This window comes from Lissotriton vulgaris, chromosome 8 (genome assembly GCF_964263255.1).
Source record: "Lissotriton vulgaris chromosome 8, aLisVul1.2, whole genome shotgun sequence".
NCBI lineage: Eukaryota > Metazoa > Chordata > Amphibia > Caudata > Salamandridae > Lissotriton > Lissotriton vulgaris.
This window is the reverse complement of record NC_141696.1, coordinates 1,227,002,615-1,227,021,466: the sequence shown is the minus strand read 5'-3', so window position 1 is coordinate 1,227,021,466 and position 18,852 is coordinate 1,227,002,615. Positions and strand designations below refer to the sequence as shown.

At 46.4% G+C, this 18,852-nt stretch overlaps 1 protein-coding gene across 1 annotated transcript in view; it reads right to left on the bottom strand.

The window, feature by feature from the left end:
* The window catches only part of N4BP2L1 (NEDD4 binding protein 2 like 1), a 127,024-nt gene that overhangs the window by 90,746 nt on the left and 17,426 nt on the right, over positions 1–18,852 (bottom strand). The window contains exon 2 of the mRNA XM_086935128.1: positions 776–903. Within this exon, the coding sequence (XP_086791254.1) occupies positions 776–903 (128 nt within the window). The remainder of the gene's footprint in view (positions 1–775; positions 904–18,852) is intronic.

The following is an 18,852-nucleotide window of genomic DNA, read 5'->3' as shown; positions in this document are numbered from 1 at the left end:
GGTCCGGCAGTGACGCGGGCGTTTTAGAAAGGGTACTGGTGCGGGGTTGGTTTTCTGGCGCTGTTTCAGGGACCGACGTTTGCTGTGTGGCCCTCTGCTTCCCCATGGTGCTGACCCCTGGTGTCGTTCCCGCTCTTTGTTGCTTCGGTTGCGGGGGTGAGGTCGAGGTGTCGCGCCCCTGGGTGGCTGCCGTTGTACTCGTCGCCTTTATGCGGTAGGGGGCGCAATGCACCCTTAGATATCCAGCCCCCCAGCGGTGGCTATTCCGTCGCGCCGCCAGCAATGCTGACCGGGTGGAGCCCAGAATATGCTGCTGGTCCTCTTCTGCTCCTTCCCCTGTATATTCTTAAAGGACCATCCAGGTCCAACTGATAATGGGCCGGATCTTTCCCTGTATATGTACCTTCAGGAATGGGTACAATCCAGCCCATTTTCTAGGTCACTCATTAAGCTGGCATAATGTCTTTCAGCCGGTCTTCCACACTCACCTATTCATAAACTTTCTCCAGACCACATTCTGTATCTCTCTTGCCTACCTTCTTCTGTCTCAGTCATTACCCCGTCTCAAACCTAAGCTATCTTCCTCTTCTGTAAACCCTGCTGTAACCTTTGATAACCCATATTGCAAAGTATAACCTAGCCCAACTGATACAATGAAATAGCAGCACTCGGGAATGTCACATATTTTGAAGAAATGTCAACACAGATTTTTAAATACCAAGCTTTAGAGTGTGCTTGGAATAACAATAAACATATGCTGGAATAGTTTATTCACCTCGTTTTTGATTCCACATGTGGGCCTCTCCCAAGAAATCTGGACTGTATTCATAGGTTCCATCCTCATCTATGAAAAAGTCATCAGTGCTAAAAGTAACCGCACTTGGAAATGCATGTTTCAGCTGCCTGTAATGGTTAAATAACAATTTCACAATGAAGGAAGACCATATATATTTGCATATGTTTCACAATGAAAGACGACCGTATATAGTTAAATATTCAAATCAAAGTATACGTAAATTTCACGGATATTAGCTTTCCAGAGATTTGAAAATTGGACATAATAGAAAACACTGTACAAATAATCTACACAATCAATGACAAAAGTAAATCAAATAACAATTTAAAGGAAATAGATAGGTACTTAAGTGCAGTGTTACAAGATGGGAGAACGCAATTTAATGCATACATATGGATCAATCATGAAAACTTGATCAACATCCTGGAAAAGATAGATTAACAAGTACTTTGTGCAGTTGGAGCATTTCAATTCCATATGCAAATAAAATTCCTAGTAAGTTGCATTTGGTTCCTATATCTTACCACCTAGTCACATGTAGTACTTTTTCCATAGTGAAAGACTTATGATTTCCTACTTAATCTAAATCGGAGATGGATGCCTCTATGGAAATTTGTGATTCCTTATCAGCAACATTAGAAAACATCTTTTTGGCGAAGAAAATGTGGTGGTGGCACCAGTAAATCTCTCCACATGTGTTGCTAACAGGTTTTCACCCTTTGAAAGAAGAGGTAATGAGAGCCTTAATTTTAGCAATCAAATAAGGTTCTCCACTAGATCCATGTCCTGTCTCTCACTATCAGTTGGCGATGGATATTCTAGCTATGGTTAGAACAGATTTATGCAACTTATCCATTGACTCTACAGTTTGCCCTAAGCGAAGGAAAAATCCTCAAATCAGGTCAATTTTAAAGAAATCTTTATATTCAGGTGAAATGTCTAATGCCCTCCCTCTGCGTACAAATGATACAAAATCCTACATCCCGCCGGTCGCCATTTTGCAAAAGCCACAGTGTCTTGCCCCGGGCCAAAATCCGGATTATCCATCAAGGGAGTGAGGGGCGATGGAAAGGAGGTGAGCTTGTGTTTGATATTAGTGCTATCCCACACTTCCATAGGGACCCTGGTAATGTGCGAGGCGTACAGGTTAGGGGGTCTATGCTGCTGACGAAGGAAGGGGACCGCTTGAAGCGGGCGACCCGCAACCGCCTGGTCTTGAAAAAGCCAATGCTTCTCGGACTCCCATCTGCTCCATTCAACAAAAAAGTGCAGCTGAGCCGCTTGGAAATAAAGAAGCAAGTCTGGGAAGCCGAGACCCCCTTTCTCAGGGTGGGTGGGGGGAGTGTCGCAAGTCTGAGTTTCATCCATGGTTTTTTACCATTCCATATACACTGAGCCAGTTCTGACTGAGTCTGTCGGATCCAGCCTACCAGTGGCTGCAGCAGAATGGTGCGAAATAAATAAAGAATCTGGGAAGGATCGCCATCTTTACAGCTGCCACCTTTCCCAACCAGGACAAGAGAAATGCCTCCATCTGCCCAGATCGTGCCTGATTTTCTGGCGTGCCCGCGCATAATTAACACGAACCGTATCATGAAGTGTAGGCGCCAACTGAATCCCCAAGTACGGATTGCTTCAGACGACCAGCGAAAGGGAAAATAGACCTGCAAAAATTCCCGAGTTTGCCCGTCCAAAGAGAGGTCCAGGGATACAGACTTACTCATGTTGACTTTAAAGCCCGCCGCTTGAGCAAACGTGTTGAGTGTGTCAAGACACGCCGGCAGCGACTCTCTGGGGTGGGACAAGGAGAGTGGCACATCGTCTGCATACAGACTTATGGTGTGTATGAAGGCGCCAAATTTGATCCCCTGCACCTTTGGGTTAAACCTCAACTTCTGCGCCAACGGCTCCATGTATAAAGCAAAAGGCAGGAGCGACAAGGGGCACCCCTGTCTCGTTCCCCGCTTGATAGCAAACCGAGGGGAGGTACAGCCATTGACTCGGACCGTCGCAGTTGGAAACTTATAGCAGTTCATGACAAATGTGCGAAACTTTTCCCCCATTCCCGCCTTCATCAGGACCCGCTCCAGGTATGGCCAGTGGACCCGCTCCAGGTATGGCCAGTGGACCCGATTGAAAGCCTTTTCAGCATAAATCGCCAACATCATAAATTCTCCAGACATATGTGTGGCTTTCTCTATCAAGAGCAGGGCCCTCTTGGTGTTGTCAGCGATCTGGCGTTCTGGGATAAACCCAGCCTGATCCGGATCGATCAGGCTACTTATAAGGGGCGCAAGCCGTGCCGCTAGAAAGCCGTCTGGCCCAGGTGCTTTTGCTAGCTTAAGACGGGAGATAGCCGTAATAACCTCCTCTGGCCGAACGTCACGATCTAAGAGATCCGCCTGCTCTTTCGTGAGGGCGGGGAGAAGGACAGATGCAAGAAAGGACTGTCCCGCAGATGACTCAATGGAGGACCTGGCATAAAGGGAGGCATAAAAATTCAATAAAGGCAGCGGCTATATCGGCATCCTTCGTAGCCCGCCCACCTCCCTGTGAGAAAATCTCCTGAACGACCTGTCGCTGTCTTACCTCGCGCAATTTGTTGCCCAACAGGCGCCCGCACCTGTCCCCGCCAGTATAATACGTATGGTTCAGCCTCAAAGCAGCATACTCCGCCTGGTCCTGGTCTAACGCTGCCAACTGGTGCCGCATGGCCTTAAGTTGCTTCCAAACCCTGGGAGCCCCCGTTTGCTGGTGCATTTGTTCCAGTTCCCTCGTCTGCTGAGTAAGCTCCTCCCTTTTACGCACGCGTTCGCAATGAACTCACCCCGCAGCACTGCCTTTAACGCTGCCCATTGCGTTGCCAGTGTGGTGTCTGTATTGCTATTATGTTTGAGATAGTCTGTAATAACCCCCTTGAGTCTCACAACCACCTCCCTGGGATGCAACAGCGTTTCCCGCAACCTCCAGCTCCGCGTCACATGTGAAACCGGCGGGAGGGAAAACACAACGGTCACTGGCGCGTGATCCGAGAGAGAAGCAGTACCTATATCTACACCCGTTGTGAGTGCCTGAAGTGATGTGGAGGCCAATAAGTAATCCAAACGTGCGTATGTCTTGTGTGCATTAGAGTAATATGTGTACTCCCTGTCCCCAGAGTGAAAACTACGCCAGAGGTCTACAAAGTGTACCTCCCGCAACCGGGCCAACCCATCTGTGGAGAGAGCTCCTGACTGAGAGGTGCGCCATCATGACCTATCTAGGGTGTTGTCAAACACAAGGTTAAGGGCCCGCCCAGCAGGACATGGCGGTCTGTCGTATTGGAAGCCTCACTAAGTGCAAGATGAAAAAACTTCTGACCCTCATTGGGAGCGTAAACAGAGCCTATAGTAAATACTGAAGAACCCAGAGAGAACTTATAGGTCAGCAGCTTCCCCCTTATCTCGGCCCCTTCTGCAAAACCTTGCCCCGAAATTGCTGGGCTACCAAGATCGCGACACCTGCAGTTTTTGTGGCGGCAGAGGAAAAACATTGCAATGGGAAACAACGAGACCTGAGTCGATGACAATCCCTCTGTAGTAAATGCGTCTCCTGTAGGAGGCAAATGTCGGCCTGCGAGTGCTCCAGTAAGGAGAGGACTGCCTTGCGCATCACTGGATTATTAAGTCCCCTGACATTTAGCGTCAGGACTCTAAGTTCGGTGTCAGGCATGACTCACTACATACGCGGATGTGCCCATGAAATACTGCTAACTGCAACTGGAATGTATGTGGTGGACCTCACACCTCAAAGTTTAGTATGGACAGTACTCTGGGACCTCCCCATGGAGCTCCGTGGACTTGGAACAAACCAACCCCCTCCCGACTACCCTACCCCAACTAAAGCCCCAAGAAAAAACAGGCAAAACACGTTCAAATTGTCCTTCATCCTCAGATGACTGGTAAAGTGTTATAGTGGGGTAATCCATGAGACACACAACAGCTACCCCTCCCATCGACGACCCCTGCAATGAGAAAATCAAAAATTACACCAGCAGGTATAGGCAATACCCATAAATCAGCCTGTCTGGGGAGGATTGGTGTACAAGGCGGCCGCCTCAACCGCAGCTCTCTGGCCCTCTGCGATCACAGCCGGGGGAGGGTTCCTCACCCTCAGACGCCACCTCTGCAGATGCCACCGGGGCCTGGAATCATCCGCGTCAGCCACCTGATTCGCCGTCTCCTGTTCCTCCGCAGGTGGATCAATGTCCAACAGTCGGCAGGCCTCCGAGACTGAACGAAGCTGGTACATTTTGTTCTCCAATTTAAAGACCAGGCGGAATGGGTGGCCCCAACTGTAAATGGGCCATAACGGGCTTAAAAAATCTGCGCTTCTGCAAAGTGAGCGCTGAGAGGTCTTGATAAAGAATCGGTTACTGCCCCTGAAATGTCAATGGCTGCATCTGCCTGGCCCTCTGAAGGATCTCTTCCTTCATGCGAAAGTCCTGTACACAGACCAGAATGTCAGGAGGGGGTGCCGAAGCGGCTTGCGAGGCCCCAGGCAGGTGAGATCTATCTAGACGCAATTCCGAGTCCAACAGGCGCCCCAAGATATGGTTGAAGAGTTCCCTCGCATAGAAAAACAGGTCTTTTGTTTCCTCGCTGGGTGGCACATTGCGAATCCGTATATTATGCCGCCGGGAGCGGTGCTCCAAATCTTCCAGATGCGTCTGGAGATCAACCTCCTGATCGTGGACCCGTACAATTTATTGTTGCAGAGCCTCGAGTTCCGTATCCGTATCTGTATTATTGCCTTTTGTTTCAAGCTCGGCAACCCTTTCTCCAATACCGTCCACGTCCTCGCAAACCTCCCTAATTTCACTAGTAAATTCCTTCTTCAGGGTGTGAATATCGTCCCGCAGGGACGTGAATAGGGACTCCATAAAAGGCCTTGGTAATAGGCTCCGAGCTGGGCGCGAGCTCCGACGATGCCTGTTTCGCGGCCGATGCCATAGCGTCCCGCTGCTGGCTCTCCTGGACCTTAGCAAAGAGATCCTTCACCGTTTTATCTCTGCGCCCCCTGGAAGTGGACATCGCCCACCCCCGACGCCAACGCTCTTCTCAGACCAGGCCTGTATCCAACGTTCACCCAGCGGACAGGTCCACTGACTATAACTTCTGCTAGTCCTCTAGGCCCCCGTCTCGCTCACGGCCTACCGTCGCAGAGGTGCCAGGCCGAGTCGCCCACCTCACTCTCGCAGTGCCGGGACCTCCAATACTCTCTCTCTTAGTAATGCTCTAGCCACAGCGTTGTCCGGGAGCTTACCACAGCCCCGCCAGATATCGTTAGGTCCGCTTCTCTCACGGGGCTCCACCCTGGCAACGGCAACTCCAGCAATCACTGGCCCTCGCAACAGTGCCGATTCCACCGCACTCACGCTCAGTACGCCTGCTGCATTGTATCTCAGCTCCAAGGAGTGCCGTATCATCAAGTGGTCCCACTGCTGTCCTCTACCACACTCTTACTCCCAGTCACAGGGCCCCCAGCCACAAATACAGCGCAGGCACCTGGGGGTGCACAGCTCAGATAGGGCCCGCCGCCGTCTTCTGCCACTCACTTGCTTCCAGTCACAGGACCGTCCGGCTCGGGCACAGCGTGATCCCCAGGGGGTGTTCAGTCCAGAACGAGGTTCGCTAGGCTCGCCGATGCCACATGCAGTAGCCGCCCCAGCCGAGTCCACACCATGGTGCTCTTGCAACACCGCCCACAAACCAGCTCTCAGCCCGGGCCTGCCTTCGGCCGGCCGCAGCCCAACTCTCTCCTTCTGTGGCGGAATTCGCTACTTCCACGCTTCACCTCTGCAGCACCCCCAGGCCAGTCCGCGCCACCGCACTGCTCGGATGTAGGGTACCTGGGCTGCGCCGCTTCCTGCAATGCTCCACACGCTGCCCCCTCGCCGGTGAACTCAGCCAGAGCCGCCTCCGTCCCGGGACCGACCTCCAGTACACACCGCAGACGGGATACTACTGCCGCCCCCGGCGGGCCCCCTTTCAGCCTCTGCAGCAGAGCCGTTCCGGCCCTCGCTGAACTCCGGAGCCAGAGGCCACGAGCAGAGGCAGTCTCAAAATGGCGTCCCCGCCTCCGCCCAGGTCAGCTCGCACGGTCCGATCGGCCTCCCTCAGCCGGCCGCGGTCCTCCGATGATTAAAATCGACTCCGGCCACCAACGAACGCCTCCCCGGCCGTCGACTGCGTCACCGCTGCTATCACCAATCCGGGGACCCCGGCCGGGCCACACCGCTTCTCCGGGCCTCCGTATCTCGGCCACCTACCAAGCTCCTTCTGATCCGAGCCGCAAGGCTGGGTCCCAGCGACCCCCTCGGGCACCAACTAACGCTCCGGGACCCCCTCCTCTCCAAGCGCCCCTTCGCTGTTGCCGCTGTATGCTGTAACGGCCCGGGGGCTGGTGCTGTGTGGGCCGTCGGCGGGAGCTCCGGAGCTTTCCGTCCGCTCACGCCGCCATCCTGGCCACGCCCCCTTAGTCTCAGTTTTAGACAATATCAGGATGCTATTGGATGATGAAACAGTGCAGCGCTGATCTTGCATTTTATACCATATCCCACAGTGTCCCAATTCAGAGATTAAAGACCTTAGGAAGGCAAGGTAAGTCTCTGGACTGATTTTCACCCTTTCTGTCACAAAGGTCAGTGAGAATGGCATATTTTGCCTCCAAAGGAAAAACATTATTGTGGGATGTATCTCAAGGATCTGTTTTAAGCCTCACTTTGTTTAATATATTTATTTTCCCTTTGGCAGCACTTATTTAAAGTTGTGGGCTTGTCCTACGCAGATGACACCCAATGTGTTGTTATATTTGTAGATGAAGTTGAAACCGCTTCAAATCTGCATGACAAGCTGTCCTTCGTGATAAAAAATGGATGCAGACTAATGCTCTAAAATAACATGGTGATAAGACAAAATGACTGTGCTTTGGCCAATTACCAATAGTCTAAACTGGTGGCCCTCTGCTCAGGGTAATCCTCCGATTCCAGCAGGACATGCTAAGCATCTGGGAATAACGATCGACAATAACCTCAATTTGGACATATAGATAAATAAAGTAGGGTCCTGTTTCCTGTACCGAAAAAAAGTTATTTAAAGTACTTCCAGTGCAACCTAAACATACCTGCAATCCGGTAGTCCAATAAACCATTTTATTGCAGTATTGTACCTAGGACTACTGATCACAGCAATAACTCGCTTACAGAGAACTACTGCTCGTAGGGGTAAAACAGAATGAGTCGGTCACTCCCATACTGAAAATCTTACATCGGTTGAAAAAATGATTCAGTACAAAGATACTTGTGTATAAAGATTTCTATATATTGGGCCCAAAAGTTATTATTGAAAAATTCAAGACCTTTGTCGTACACCATGATCTATATATACTTCCCTGTTCAAATAAATCGGATTCAGAAAGGGGGTAGAGCCTTTTCTTTTATGGCCCCCAGGTTGTGAAATACTCTGCCTTCCTACTTAAGGAGTGAAAACAATCATTTAACATTTTGCAAAGGTTTGAACACATGGTCATTTCAATACATTTGAGTCACGTCATTTCTTTTTTACAGTCTTACAGCGCCAGGACCCCGGTGTTAGGGTAACAGAGAAATTTTGCAAATCCCATCATCATCATATGTGTTGACATTGTTAATATAAATTAAAGGTGGCAATATCATTATTGTTTGTGCACTAAATGGCATACTTTGTTCTGGTTCTCTTACCATACGTGCATTAGACCAGAAACCAGACTTCAAAATAAATACCACTTTATACGCTCCATTTCAAGCAAGCGGATTGAATATTTTGGGTGTACAAAATGGTTCCATCTTCGGATCTACATTGCTTCAGCTAAAGGGAAATATTCCATATACTTGCCGAATATCAGCAATGGCTGCATCTATGAGTGCTGCAGGATGACATTCGGCTTCTGTTGCCAATGGAGTGCAAAGTAACAAGAACTAATTTTTCCATGATGCGTCCAGTCAAAGAAATGTTTTCTACTTTGTGATGCACATGGAGGTTTTGAGCAAGTAAGCCACATCTGCTTCATTTATTAAGGAAGAGAAGGAATAAAGTCACCCTAAATTGAGAGGGGTACAGAAAGAAACAATTTGCTGACAGGCACACTGTTGGATGGACAGTGACTTATGGTCCATTGGCATGCACTGGGCTTTGCAGTAAACTAAACAAAATAAATAATATGTGGCACAGTAAATAGGATTTTAGATTAATTGGTTAGGGATGTCTGATGAACAAAGTTTACAGTGTACTGCTTATTCACTCGGTTAACATTTGTAATGCAGAGATATTTCTTGCTATATTGAAGATACATCATAAAATTAATAAAAATGACTGGACGAAAAATTATGATAATAAGCAAGTTGCAGAAGAATAGCACATAATGATGTAAGCGTGGTGATCCCTAAAACCTTACACCTCAAGGGGCACTTCAGTAACATGCCCGCGGGTGGGTAGATTAGGGACAGTGTTAAGCCTCAATTTGTCGTAAAATAAGGTGTAAAACAAGATATCAAAAATACAGTCAAATAATAAAATCTGACTCAATAGGTGAGTTCTAAGGCGGAATTAGAAAATTTAGCAACATTTATTACAAACATTCAAAAGGTACAATACAGAAATCACAAACGGCTTATGCATAAAGTCATTGCCATGAAGGTACCTAGCAAGATGGTAATATAGAGCCAGACGTACGACCCTTTTTTGTGGCCGCAAACGGGAAAACCTCCTGTTTGCGCCCACAAAAAAAGGGTAATAGCATTTGTAACTCTCGCTATTAGGAAGGGGCGTCCCTTCCTAATAGCGAGTCAACCTGCTATGTACTAGTGTTTTTGCAACCACTTATGATGCTGCAAAACTGGCAATTTCCCACCTAATTTAAGCAGGTGGTAAACCACTCGCAAAGGGGAAGGGGTCCCCAGAGGACCCCTTCCCCTTTGCGAGTATGTTGAAAAATATTTTTTAAGAGCGGCCACTGCCTGCCCTTAAAACAAGCATTTGCAATGCAATAGGTCTCGCATTATTCAAGTTTAAGCTATTGACATTGTAAATGGCAATGTGTAATATTTATGTTTCAAAAACATAACTAAAAGGCATTGTCGTTTACAATGCCACTAGCACAAACTCGCAAGACCTGTTGCATTGCAAATGCTTGTTTTTTAATAATATCAGTGCTGTCTTCAGTAATCTGCACCTATGATGTCTGCGGCTAATCCCAATTTCTTTGCAGTGTATCAAATGCAATCTGATAATACAGCTTTTAAAGTTTTTCTTAAGGCATTTTAACTTTTTTTATGCACTTGTGTCACTCAGATATATTTTTTTTAATTAATACCTCACATATTGCTTTCTTTTGTAGAATCCGTACTGACATTGTAAAGATTTTCATGAATCATACAATACATTTATTATTAATCTCCTTGTTGGGGTAGGGCCAAGACTGATTTATGTATGTTTGCCCTGGTCTTTAATGGAATAGTTTTCTTAATAAGGTGCACACTATTTAAACCTGCTATAAACGGTACATATTCAGAAGGCAGGGAAATTATCACAAATAGTTTTTATATTTAAATGAGATAAAAACTGGTATCTACCGGTCTGTCTCATTGCTCTGAGTTATTTGCTCCCCGGTCTGTCACTGCCATTAGTAGGAGCGACTCGCCCTTGCTTCTGAAAACCATTAGGACCCCAGGATCATGCCCCTGAGCAGGGCTTCTGCCCACTACAGACGCCCACGGTTTATCTTCTGCCCCCACCGCTGACCCCAGACGAGCGCTGCTGCAATCAGAAGGGACTCGCCTGCATTCTAATGGGCCCACGGGGCCCGCCCGAGAGAGCTGCCGCGGCCAATGATATACTGAACAATGTCACACTTGCAGACTTGATTTAGCGCCTTGAAGTCACCCAGAGATTCTCTGCCATTAAACGCGCCTGTCAGTTACGCGGGGGCACAGGCAGCGTCTGTGAAGCAGGTGCAGTAGCACCAGGGCACGAGGGTGCGTAAGAGTTGCCCACGGTACCACGGTTTGCTTCAGTGACTTCCTGCTGCTAATATGTGAGTGAGTTGTTGTGTTTTTAAAGTGTGAAGGAAACCTCCTACCAGGAGAGCGCCGCTAAAAGGGCAGTTGGGAAGAGCCTGACATGTGACTGGCTCTGCCCCTGTCCAACCTCCCTTCCCCACCCAGCACCTTGTGAACCTTCTGTTAATCAATTATTTGCTCAGTTGTAAAAGATTCTCGCAATCGCTATAAATCCGCACTTAGAATGACTCAGCCTCCTGTTGAGTGACTGGCATGACTTTCGGTTGCAGTGACAGACTAACTTTACACAGTGGGTGGTTCCGAATTCCAGTGGCTCCTCCCATCTGTATTACAGAGTCCTTCTTACCGGATGTCCTGAACAGAAGGACCAACCTGTTGAAGCTGTGAATGCGCTGCTTTTCATCTAAGTGCCTCTGCTGGCTGGCTCTGGCCTGCATTTCACCTCCCACTAACCCGGCTTCTCTTGGTATGATGTGTTTGTCAGAGGTCTACTGCTTGAAGGAGAGGCGCCTATAACAACATTGACGTGTGGCTCTAGAAGACTATAGTTTTAATTCCGGTTTCATGTTTTGTACAAATGGTGTGATACTGGGCAAATCACGTTTCCTCTTTGTGCGGTCACAGTGCTATAGGCTTTAACCAGTGCTTAGTTTGTAAACAAATAAGTGCCCTGGCTCTTGTCATGAGGCTGCTGCAGCTTGCACTGCTCGACATGCGCAACTACTACTAACCATCACACTCCTGCAAGTGTGACACGTAAGACTATTCCAAGCCCCCAAATGAAAAATACGAGCCCGGGAGGTAGCAGAGACTGGGTGGGCGGGAGAGGAGGTGGGGCAGGAGGTTACCTTGCCACAGTGGCTCGGAGGGAAGCAAGACTGCGTGCCGATCTCTCTCCACCTAAACAGAGGCGCGAGATCCGTTACTACAGGCCCAATCAGAGAGCCAGAGTGGCGCGTGCAGCAGGCATTAAGGCAGCATGACTGAGCTTCAGCTTGCTGAACTCTCCCTGAACCTTCCCTTGACAGCCTCATCAGACAAGCTGATAAGAAAAGTATTCAAGACGGCCGCAAAGCAGGCTAACGTGTCCAGGGGGGCAGTCCGAAAAGCGGACAGGGTGTCAACCAAAAACCCTCTTTTCCAATGGGAAGCCAGCATTTACCATAAACGCTGACTCTAGCCAATGGAAAAGAGGTGCGGGGCCTTTTACAAATCTTGTATTTACAAGATCTCTCGCAGAGGCGGAGCAGGGCTCTGCTCTGCTCTGCCACGCCAGGAAAGACCTAAAAATGAAACAAAAAAGTTACATTTTTCTTTTTTAAATGCATCGTGTTTTCCTTTAAGGAAAAATGGGCTGCATTAAAAAAAACTGCTTATTAAACAAGCATTTACAATGCAATAGGTCTCGCATTAATTACGTTTCAGCTATTGGCATTGCTAAATATTGCAACACCAATTGCAACAAAAGTCTATACATTTTAGACCAAAAATTTTTTATTTATTTTTGTAGCATTGGTGGCATGCTGCGCTTTAAATGAATATGTTTAAAAGTAAAGTGCGCCATAATCCGAATGCTACAATAGTTAATTGTGGATGCGTTAACAATTGATGTGTGCACTGATGGCTGGTGGTGTGTGTGCCTGTAGAAATTGTGCACTGATGCTGTGTGGTTGTGGTTGTGTGTGTGGTTGTGTGTCTGTGTGGTTGTGCTTGTGTGTGGTTGTGGTTGTGGATGTGTGTGTGTGGTTGTGTGTGTGGTTATGTGTGTGTGGTTCTGTGTGGTTGTGTGTGTGTGGTTGTGTGTGTGTGTGGTTGTGTGTGTGTGTGGTTGTGTGCATGTGGTTGAGCGCGTGTGGTTGTGCGTGTGTGGTTGTGCGCGTGTGGTTGTGCGCATGGGGTTGTACACGTGTGGTTGTGTGTGTGGGCATGTGTGGTTGGGCGTGTGTGGTTGTGTGTGTTTGTGTGCTTGTGTGTGCTTGTGTGTGTGGTTGTGTGTGCGTGGTTGTGTGTGCGTGGTTGTACATGTGGTTTTGTGTGTGGTTGTGTATGGGTGGTTGGGTGTGGTTGGGAGTGGTTGAGTGCAGTTGGGTGTGGGTGTGTGTGTAGGTGTATGTGTGGTTGTGTGTGTGTGTGGTTGGGTGTGTGGTAATGTGTGTGTGGGTGGTTGTGTGTGTGTGGGTGCTTGTGGTTGTGTGTGTGCTTGTGAGTGTGTGTGTGCTTGTTTGTGTGTTTGTGCTTGTGTGTGCTTGTGGTTGTGTGTGTGCTTGTGTGTGTGGTTGTGTGTGTGGTTGTGTGTGTGCTTGTGTGTGGTTGCGTGTAATGTAAAAAAAATGTAATGTAATTTGACTTATATAGCGCACAAATCACCCGAAGGTCTCAGGGCGCTTGCTTAGGGAACCCGTCCTGGTATTCCCTTGTGAGATACCCCGGCAGGGTATCCACAAGGTGAAAGCCAGGCATCCCGCCGCGAGGGGCCGTAGTGGAGATTAAGCAAGCTATTGCCCAGAGTCGCAGAGTGTGACCCCGTGAGTTGAGTAGGCACCGGCGCGAGAATTATCGAGTCCGTGGAATTTTTGAGCCCGAGACCCTGCCGCGTCGGGAATCGAACCCTGGTCCACGGCCGCTCTCAGCCTCCGGGTCTGCCGCCTCTAACCACTGAGCCACACTTCTCCACCACCTCCGTGTGTGTGGCTGTGTGTGTTTGTGGTTGTGTGTACGTGGTTGTGTGTGTGTGGTGTGTGGTGTGTGGTTTTGTTGTTGTGCGTGTGGTTGTGCATGTGGTTGTGTGTGTGCTTGTGCGTGTACTTGTGGTTGTGTGTGTGGTTGCATGTGTGTAGTTGTGTGTGTGTGGTTGCGTGTGTGTGGTTGTGTGTACGTGAGTGTGTGGTTGTGTGTGTGGTTGTGTGTGTGTGGTGTTGTATGTGTGGTTGTGTGTGCGGTTAGGTGTGGTTGTGTGTATTTATTTATGTGTGTGTGGTTGGCTGTGTGTGTGGTTAGGTGTGGTTGTGTGTGTTTATGTGTGTGTGGTTGTGCGTGTTGTGGTTGTGGATGTGTGTGCGTGTGTGTGGTTGTGTGTATAGTTGTGTGTGGTTGTGCGTGTGGTTGTGTGTGTGGTTGTGTGTGTGGTTATGTGTGTGGTTATGTGTGGTTGTGGATGTGTATGTAGTTGTGTGTGGTTGTGTGTGTGGTTGTGTGAGTGTGGTTGGGTGTGTGTGTGGGTGTGTGGTTGTGGGTGTGTGTGTGCTTGTGGTTGAGTGTGTGCGCTTGTGGTTGTGAGTGATTGTGTGTGTGGTTGTGGGTGTGCGCTTTTGGTTGGGTGTGTGCGTTTGTGGTTGGGTGTGTGGTTGTGTGTGTGCTTGTGGTTGTGTGTGTGTGGTTGTGCGTGTTGTGGTTGTGTGTTTGGTTGTGTGTGTCGTGTGTGTGGTTGGATGTGTGTGCGTGTGTGTGTGTGGCTCTGCCTGTGTGTGTGTGGCTCTGTGTGTGTGTGTGTGTGTGTGTGGCTCTCTCTGTGTGTGTGGCTGTGTGTGTGTGTGGCTCTGTGTCCGCTAATACTCCCTACTACTCTCTAATGCTCACCTATTGCCTTTGTAAATGACAATACCATTTATTTGTTTAAAATTTTTAAAAAATGCCATTTGCAATGCCAATAGCTCTAACTTTAACAAAGCTGAGACCATTGCATTGTGAATGCTTGTTACATTTTGATTCACAATAGGGTCCCTCAAACGCACTATGCCAGATAGTTTCTGCTTGGTTTAGTTCCATATCATATAGTGCCTAAACAGATCTGCTTTTTATCAAATTCCGTTGGCATATAACCTATGTTTGTACGAAAGCCTTCATTTAAATGACCACATTAGTTTGTGACTGCCATATTAATGGTTTATCCCGTCGGGCGACCATTCATGTAATAAAGTTGACATATGGCAAACATTGACACCACTCATCCTCCCGTAGCTCTTCTACGGTAAAACATTTGTTCTTTTGTGATATTCATGTCCTATTAAAACGAGAGGCTAATTCCTTTATGCCTTTCTCTTTCGTTGACAAATAAGGGTTTTTATTCATTTTTGTATCTACAGAACCATAGAATCTGAGAGAGATTAGAGACCTGTTCAGTTTCCCGATAATAAAGGGTAGTAAAAACAATTAGTTTAGTTAAGATAGTTATTTTCGTTAAGATAACTATTTTCAATAGAATATCTAGTTTGGATATTTATCAGGTTTTCAAATAACCTGCAAGTCCAGAGTCGTGGTCCTGGAACTTTCTATAACTTCAACCAATCATCTGGTTCAATGCTATTGCTTGACCAGCTAATAAGTGAGTCTTACTAATTTCTACTTGGATCACTATTGGTGGTGTATCTTTTGTTTCATTCTCTGGATTCATATCTTGGTCACCAGTGTTCTTTTTCTTCTTTCTGCACTGACCAATATTTGGTCACTTTTTTGCACGGGTGTGTTTTTTCTTTTCTGACTTTTACATTGAATGTCAGTTAATTAATCACATATTATGCTCATGCAGGGATCCATTTTTACTCTACATTCATCGTCCTGAAGATGGTCTGATGGACTTGTAAGCCACAACAGACCGAAACGTCGACAAGTTCATCTAATTCCTTTGCCATTTATTCTATCAGCAATTGTTTTCCGCCTTTAGTTTTTCACTGTTAAATTAGCTGTTTGGAATAGATGTTGACACGAATGATTTGAAGGCTATCATCTGTACAAATTATTTATCTGCCTTTGTCATTGTGTTTAGATATCAGTTTGTGTACCCTAAATTGTATTCAACCACATTAAATGGGTTTGAATTGTGAAATGTACACCTGTGTTTTGCTAATTGGTTATGATTATATTATATATAAATTGGAATTTTGAATAAGTAAAATTGTTTTCTAGATTCTTCACATGTTAGTCACGATTTCGGGCTAATCATTTCAAGTAATTTGCCAATCATTCCAACTTAGTTTTCTTAAGTAAATTCCTTGTAGGCCTCTTTACCTATTAATATTTAACTGCCCAAGCCTCCAAGGGTATATTGGGTTTCCCATTTTGTTTACTGTATTTTAGTAGACACAGCATTGGCATGGCTTGGTCACTTTCAACACCTGCACATCTCAAAGTTTAAGCCAGCATTTGATGTTCCCAGGGGGGGGCTATGGACTTAATTGGTGACAGAGGGGGAATCAATGGAAATGATCAGCGAGCCAGAGGACTGTCCCACCAAATAAATGGCAAGTCCTTAAATCTTGAATCTTTTTTCCTCAGCAAAATTGGGTAGCACACTGGCCCTCTTTCTTTTTCAATTGCAGATAATAAATTCAGACCCTGGATATAGCAGACAGTACAGGATTGCAAGGTAGAGTTTTCCTCTTAACTGGTCCAATTGGCACCACCTTGACCAATGCTTTCTTCCAAAGCGGAGATGGCTTTAGTTTCCGAAGTCAGAGAGTTCCTGAGAAAGTGCTTTATAAAAGGGTCTATGATTTAGCAAAGAGGTTTCTGAACAATCGATTTCTTGTGAGGAAGGGAGTACATTTTCATCCAAGACTGTCGAATGGGTTAATACTCTATAGACAACTCAAGATAGAAGAAGTACACTACCTTTTGCCAAGAGACTGGATGGTGAGAATAGATTTAAAATATGCATTTCTCTCCGTTCCAATCTACCAGAATCACAGGAGTTTTCTAGATTTTCATTGGAATTGGCAAAGATTCCAGTTCCCGGCTCTCATGTTTGCTCTATTGTTTGCCCCTTGTTGCTTTATAAAGCTCCACCAGCCAAAGATAGCCAGGTTCCGAGTTTGGTGAATTTTACTGATAGTGTACATGGTAGATATGTTATGTCTAATAGTAGGAGCTAGTTGCAGCTTCAGACTGTTTTGATGTTTTCAAAATTGCAGAATGTGCATTTGTGATAAAAGAACTGGTAATTAGTTCCATCTCAGATAATTCGATTTCTGGGGTTTGTAATAGACTCAAAGAAGGCCTAGCGTTTTTGCCCCCTGGCAAAAGGTTTAAAAAAAGGGGGGGGGTCTGTTTTGAGGAAGTAAATGTATTCTGTACTGATATTATCAAGTCTGGGTGGGTTGTTGTCTACATCAATGCAGGTTATTTTTCTGCCCCTCTTCATTACTGGGCTCTTCAGCGTCTCAAGGCACTACATTTGACAAAGGGCACCCGTACTCAGCTTTCATTTACCTATTCGAAGATGCAAGGGGGAGTTGAGCTGGTAGCTCTCTCAATTGGAGGCTTGGAATGAAATATCTATGTTTGGATGTTTCCTGATATCAAGTTTGCATCAGATGCAAACAAACCAGGTTAGAGGGCTAGACAAAGCAGTATGAGATAGGCTGAAAATGCCGTAAAGAGTTCGGGTCAAGGCGGAGCAGAGCGTTATGTGAGCCTATAAATGTACAATGTACCAGCAGTTTGCTACACAAACAGACTTTGGAGAGGGGACTTGCACAAAAGGGCTGGCTGATCTGGTCAGAGTTTTGGAATTTTTATCTGGAGTGGAACAAAATGGTTTCTGCAGAGTGTCTTCGTGGTCGGGTAAACTAGGTAGTGGATTGGGGGACTCAATTTCTACAGGACAGACATAACTGGCCATTCTATAGAGAAGTATTTCTTCGCCTCAATCACCTCTGAGTGCCCATATAGGTGGATCTATTTGCCTCTCATCTGAACTCCAGACTTCCTCAATTTTTCAGTTGAAGGTCAGATCCAGAAGAGTGAGCAGATCATGCTTTCCTTCAATCAGGGTCACTTCTAAAAGGTTATGCATTTCGTCCCTTCGCAATGATACTCCTAATGCATGCCCAGGTCTGAAGGGAAGAGGTTACCCTGGTACAAATCATGTCGTTCTGAGCAACACAGTTTTTGTACCACCAATTTCTCAAGCTCTCTGTATATTTTCCCAGGCTTCTTCCATATTTACCTGCTATCCTGTCTGATACCTATTGAAACTCACAAGAGTTGATTTAACAAGGTCAACTTCGTCAATTGGCCTGGAAGGTTTCAGGGGAGCTGGGTATGTCCCAGGCTTTTCACAAGATTCTAGAACAAGTTATGAATATTCATAGTCAATCTGAACTGGTTGGTGTTTGGAAGGGCAGACTAATCCCATTTTAGCCGCTCCAGTTCAGGTAGTTGTTTCTCTGGTATGGTGTTTTCTGAGGGTTAAGCGTGTAGAACAGTTAACACATATCGGTCACCATTTCAATGTGTCACTGCTGGGTGCAAAGGGAGCCGGTTGGGTAACATTTTAGAGCATAGCAATCCATCTGTCTTAAGGTTCCTTCTACACCTAGATATTCTATTCTATTTTATGGGATGTTAATTTTTTTTGCATTTTCTCTTACAGCGGCCAGATAATGCTCTTTTTTTCTTTGAAACAGCTTGCATTGACCCTTACTTTACTCCTATACCTACATTTTTTTTTAGTTATAAGTGTATCACAAGTAAAAGTCTTTGATGCATCTAAACAAAGCTTTTTTCCCTAACAGGGTGTTAGTTTTTGTTCTACTAGTGATATAAAAAGTATGTCACCTTCCATTTCTTATTGCGTTTTAAGATAAAAAAAAAGAAGAAAAAGAATATTGCGCTCAATATGACATCCATATACAACATCACAGGACAAAAATTAACTGTGTATGAAATTGCTCCCACACAGAAGTCATCAAATCCATAGACATTGAAATACCATTGCCCAAATCCATCACTCATGATCATATAATGGAAATACAGCTGTCTGTGCTCTGCGAATCCCACAGCATATCCTCATACAGTTCCAGATGGATCCCTTTGTGCTCCGCCCAGGCCCCCACATATCTGGAAATGTTTCTGGGGACATCCCGGTAACATATAAATTTGGTGCTCCGGCCCCATACAGTGATCCATGCCCTTTGCCCACATTGTTGACATCTCCGCATCCTTCCATGCACTAGCAATGTTT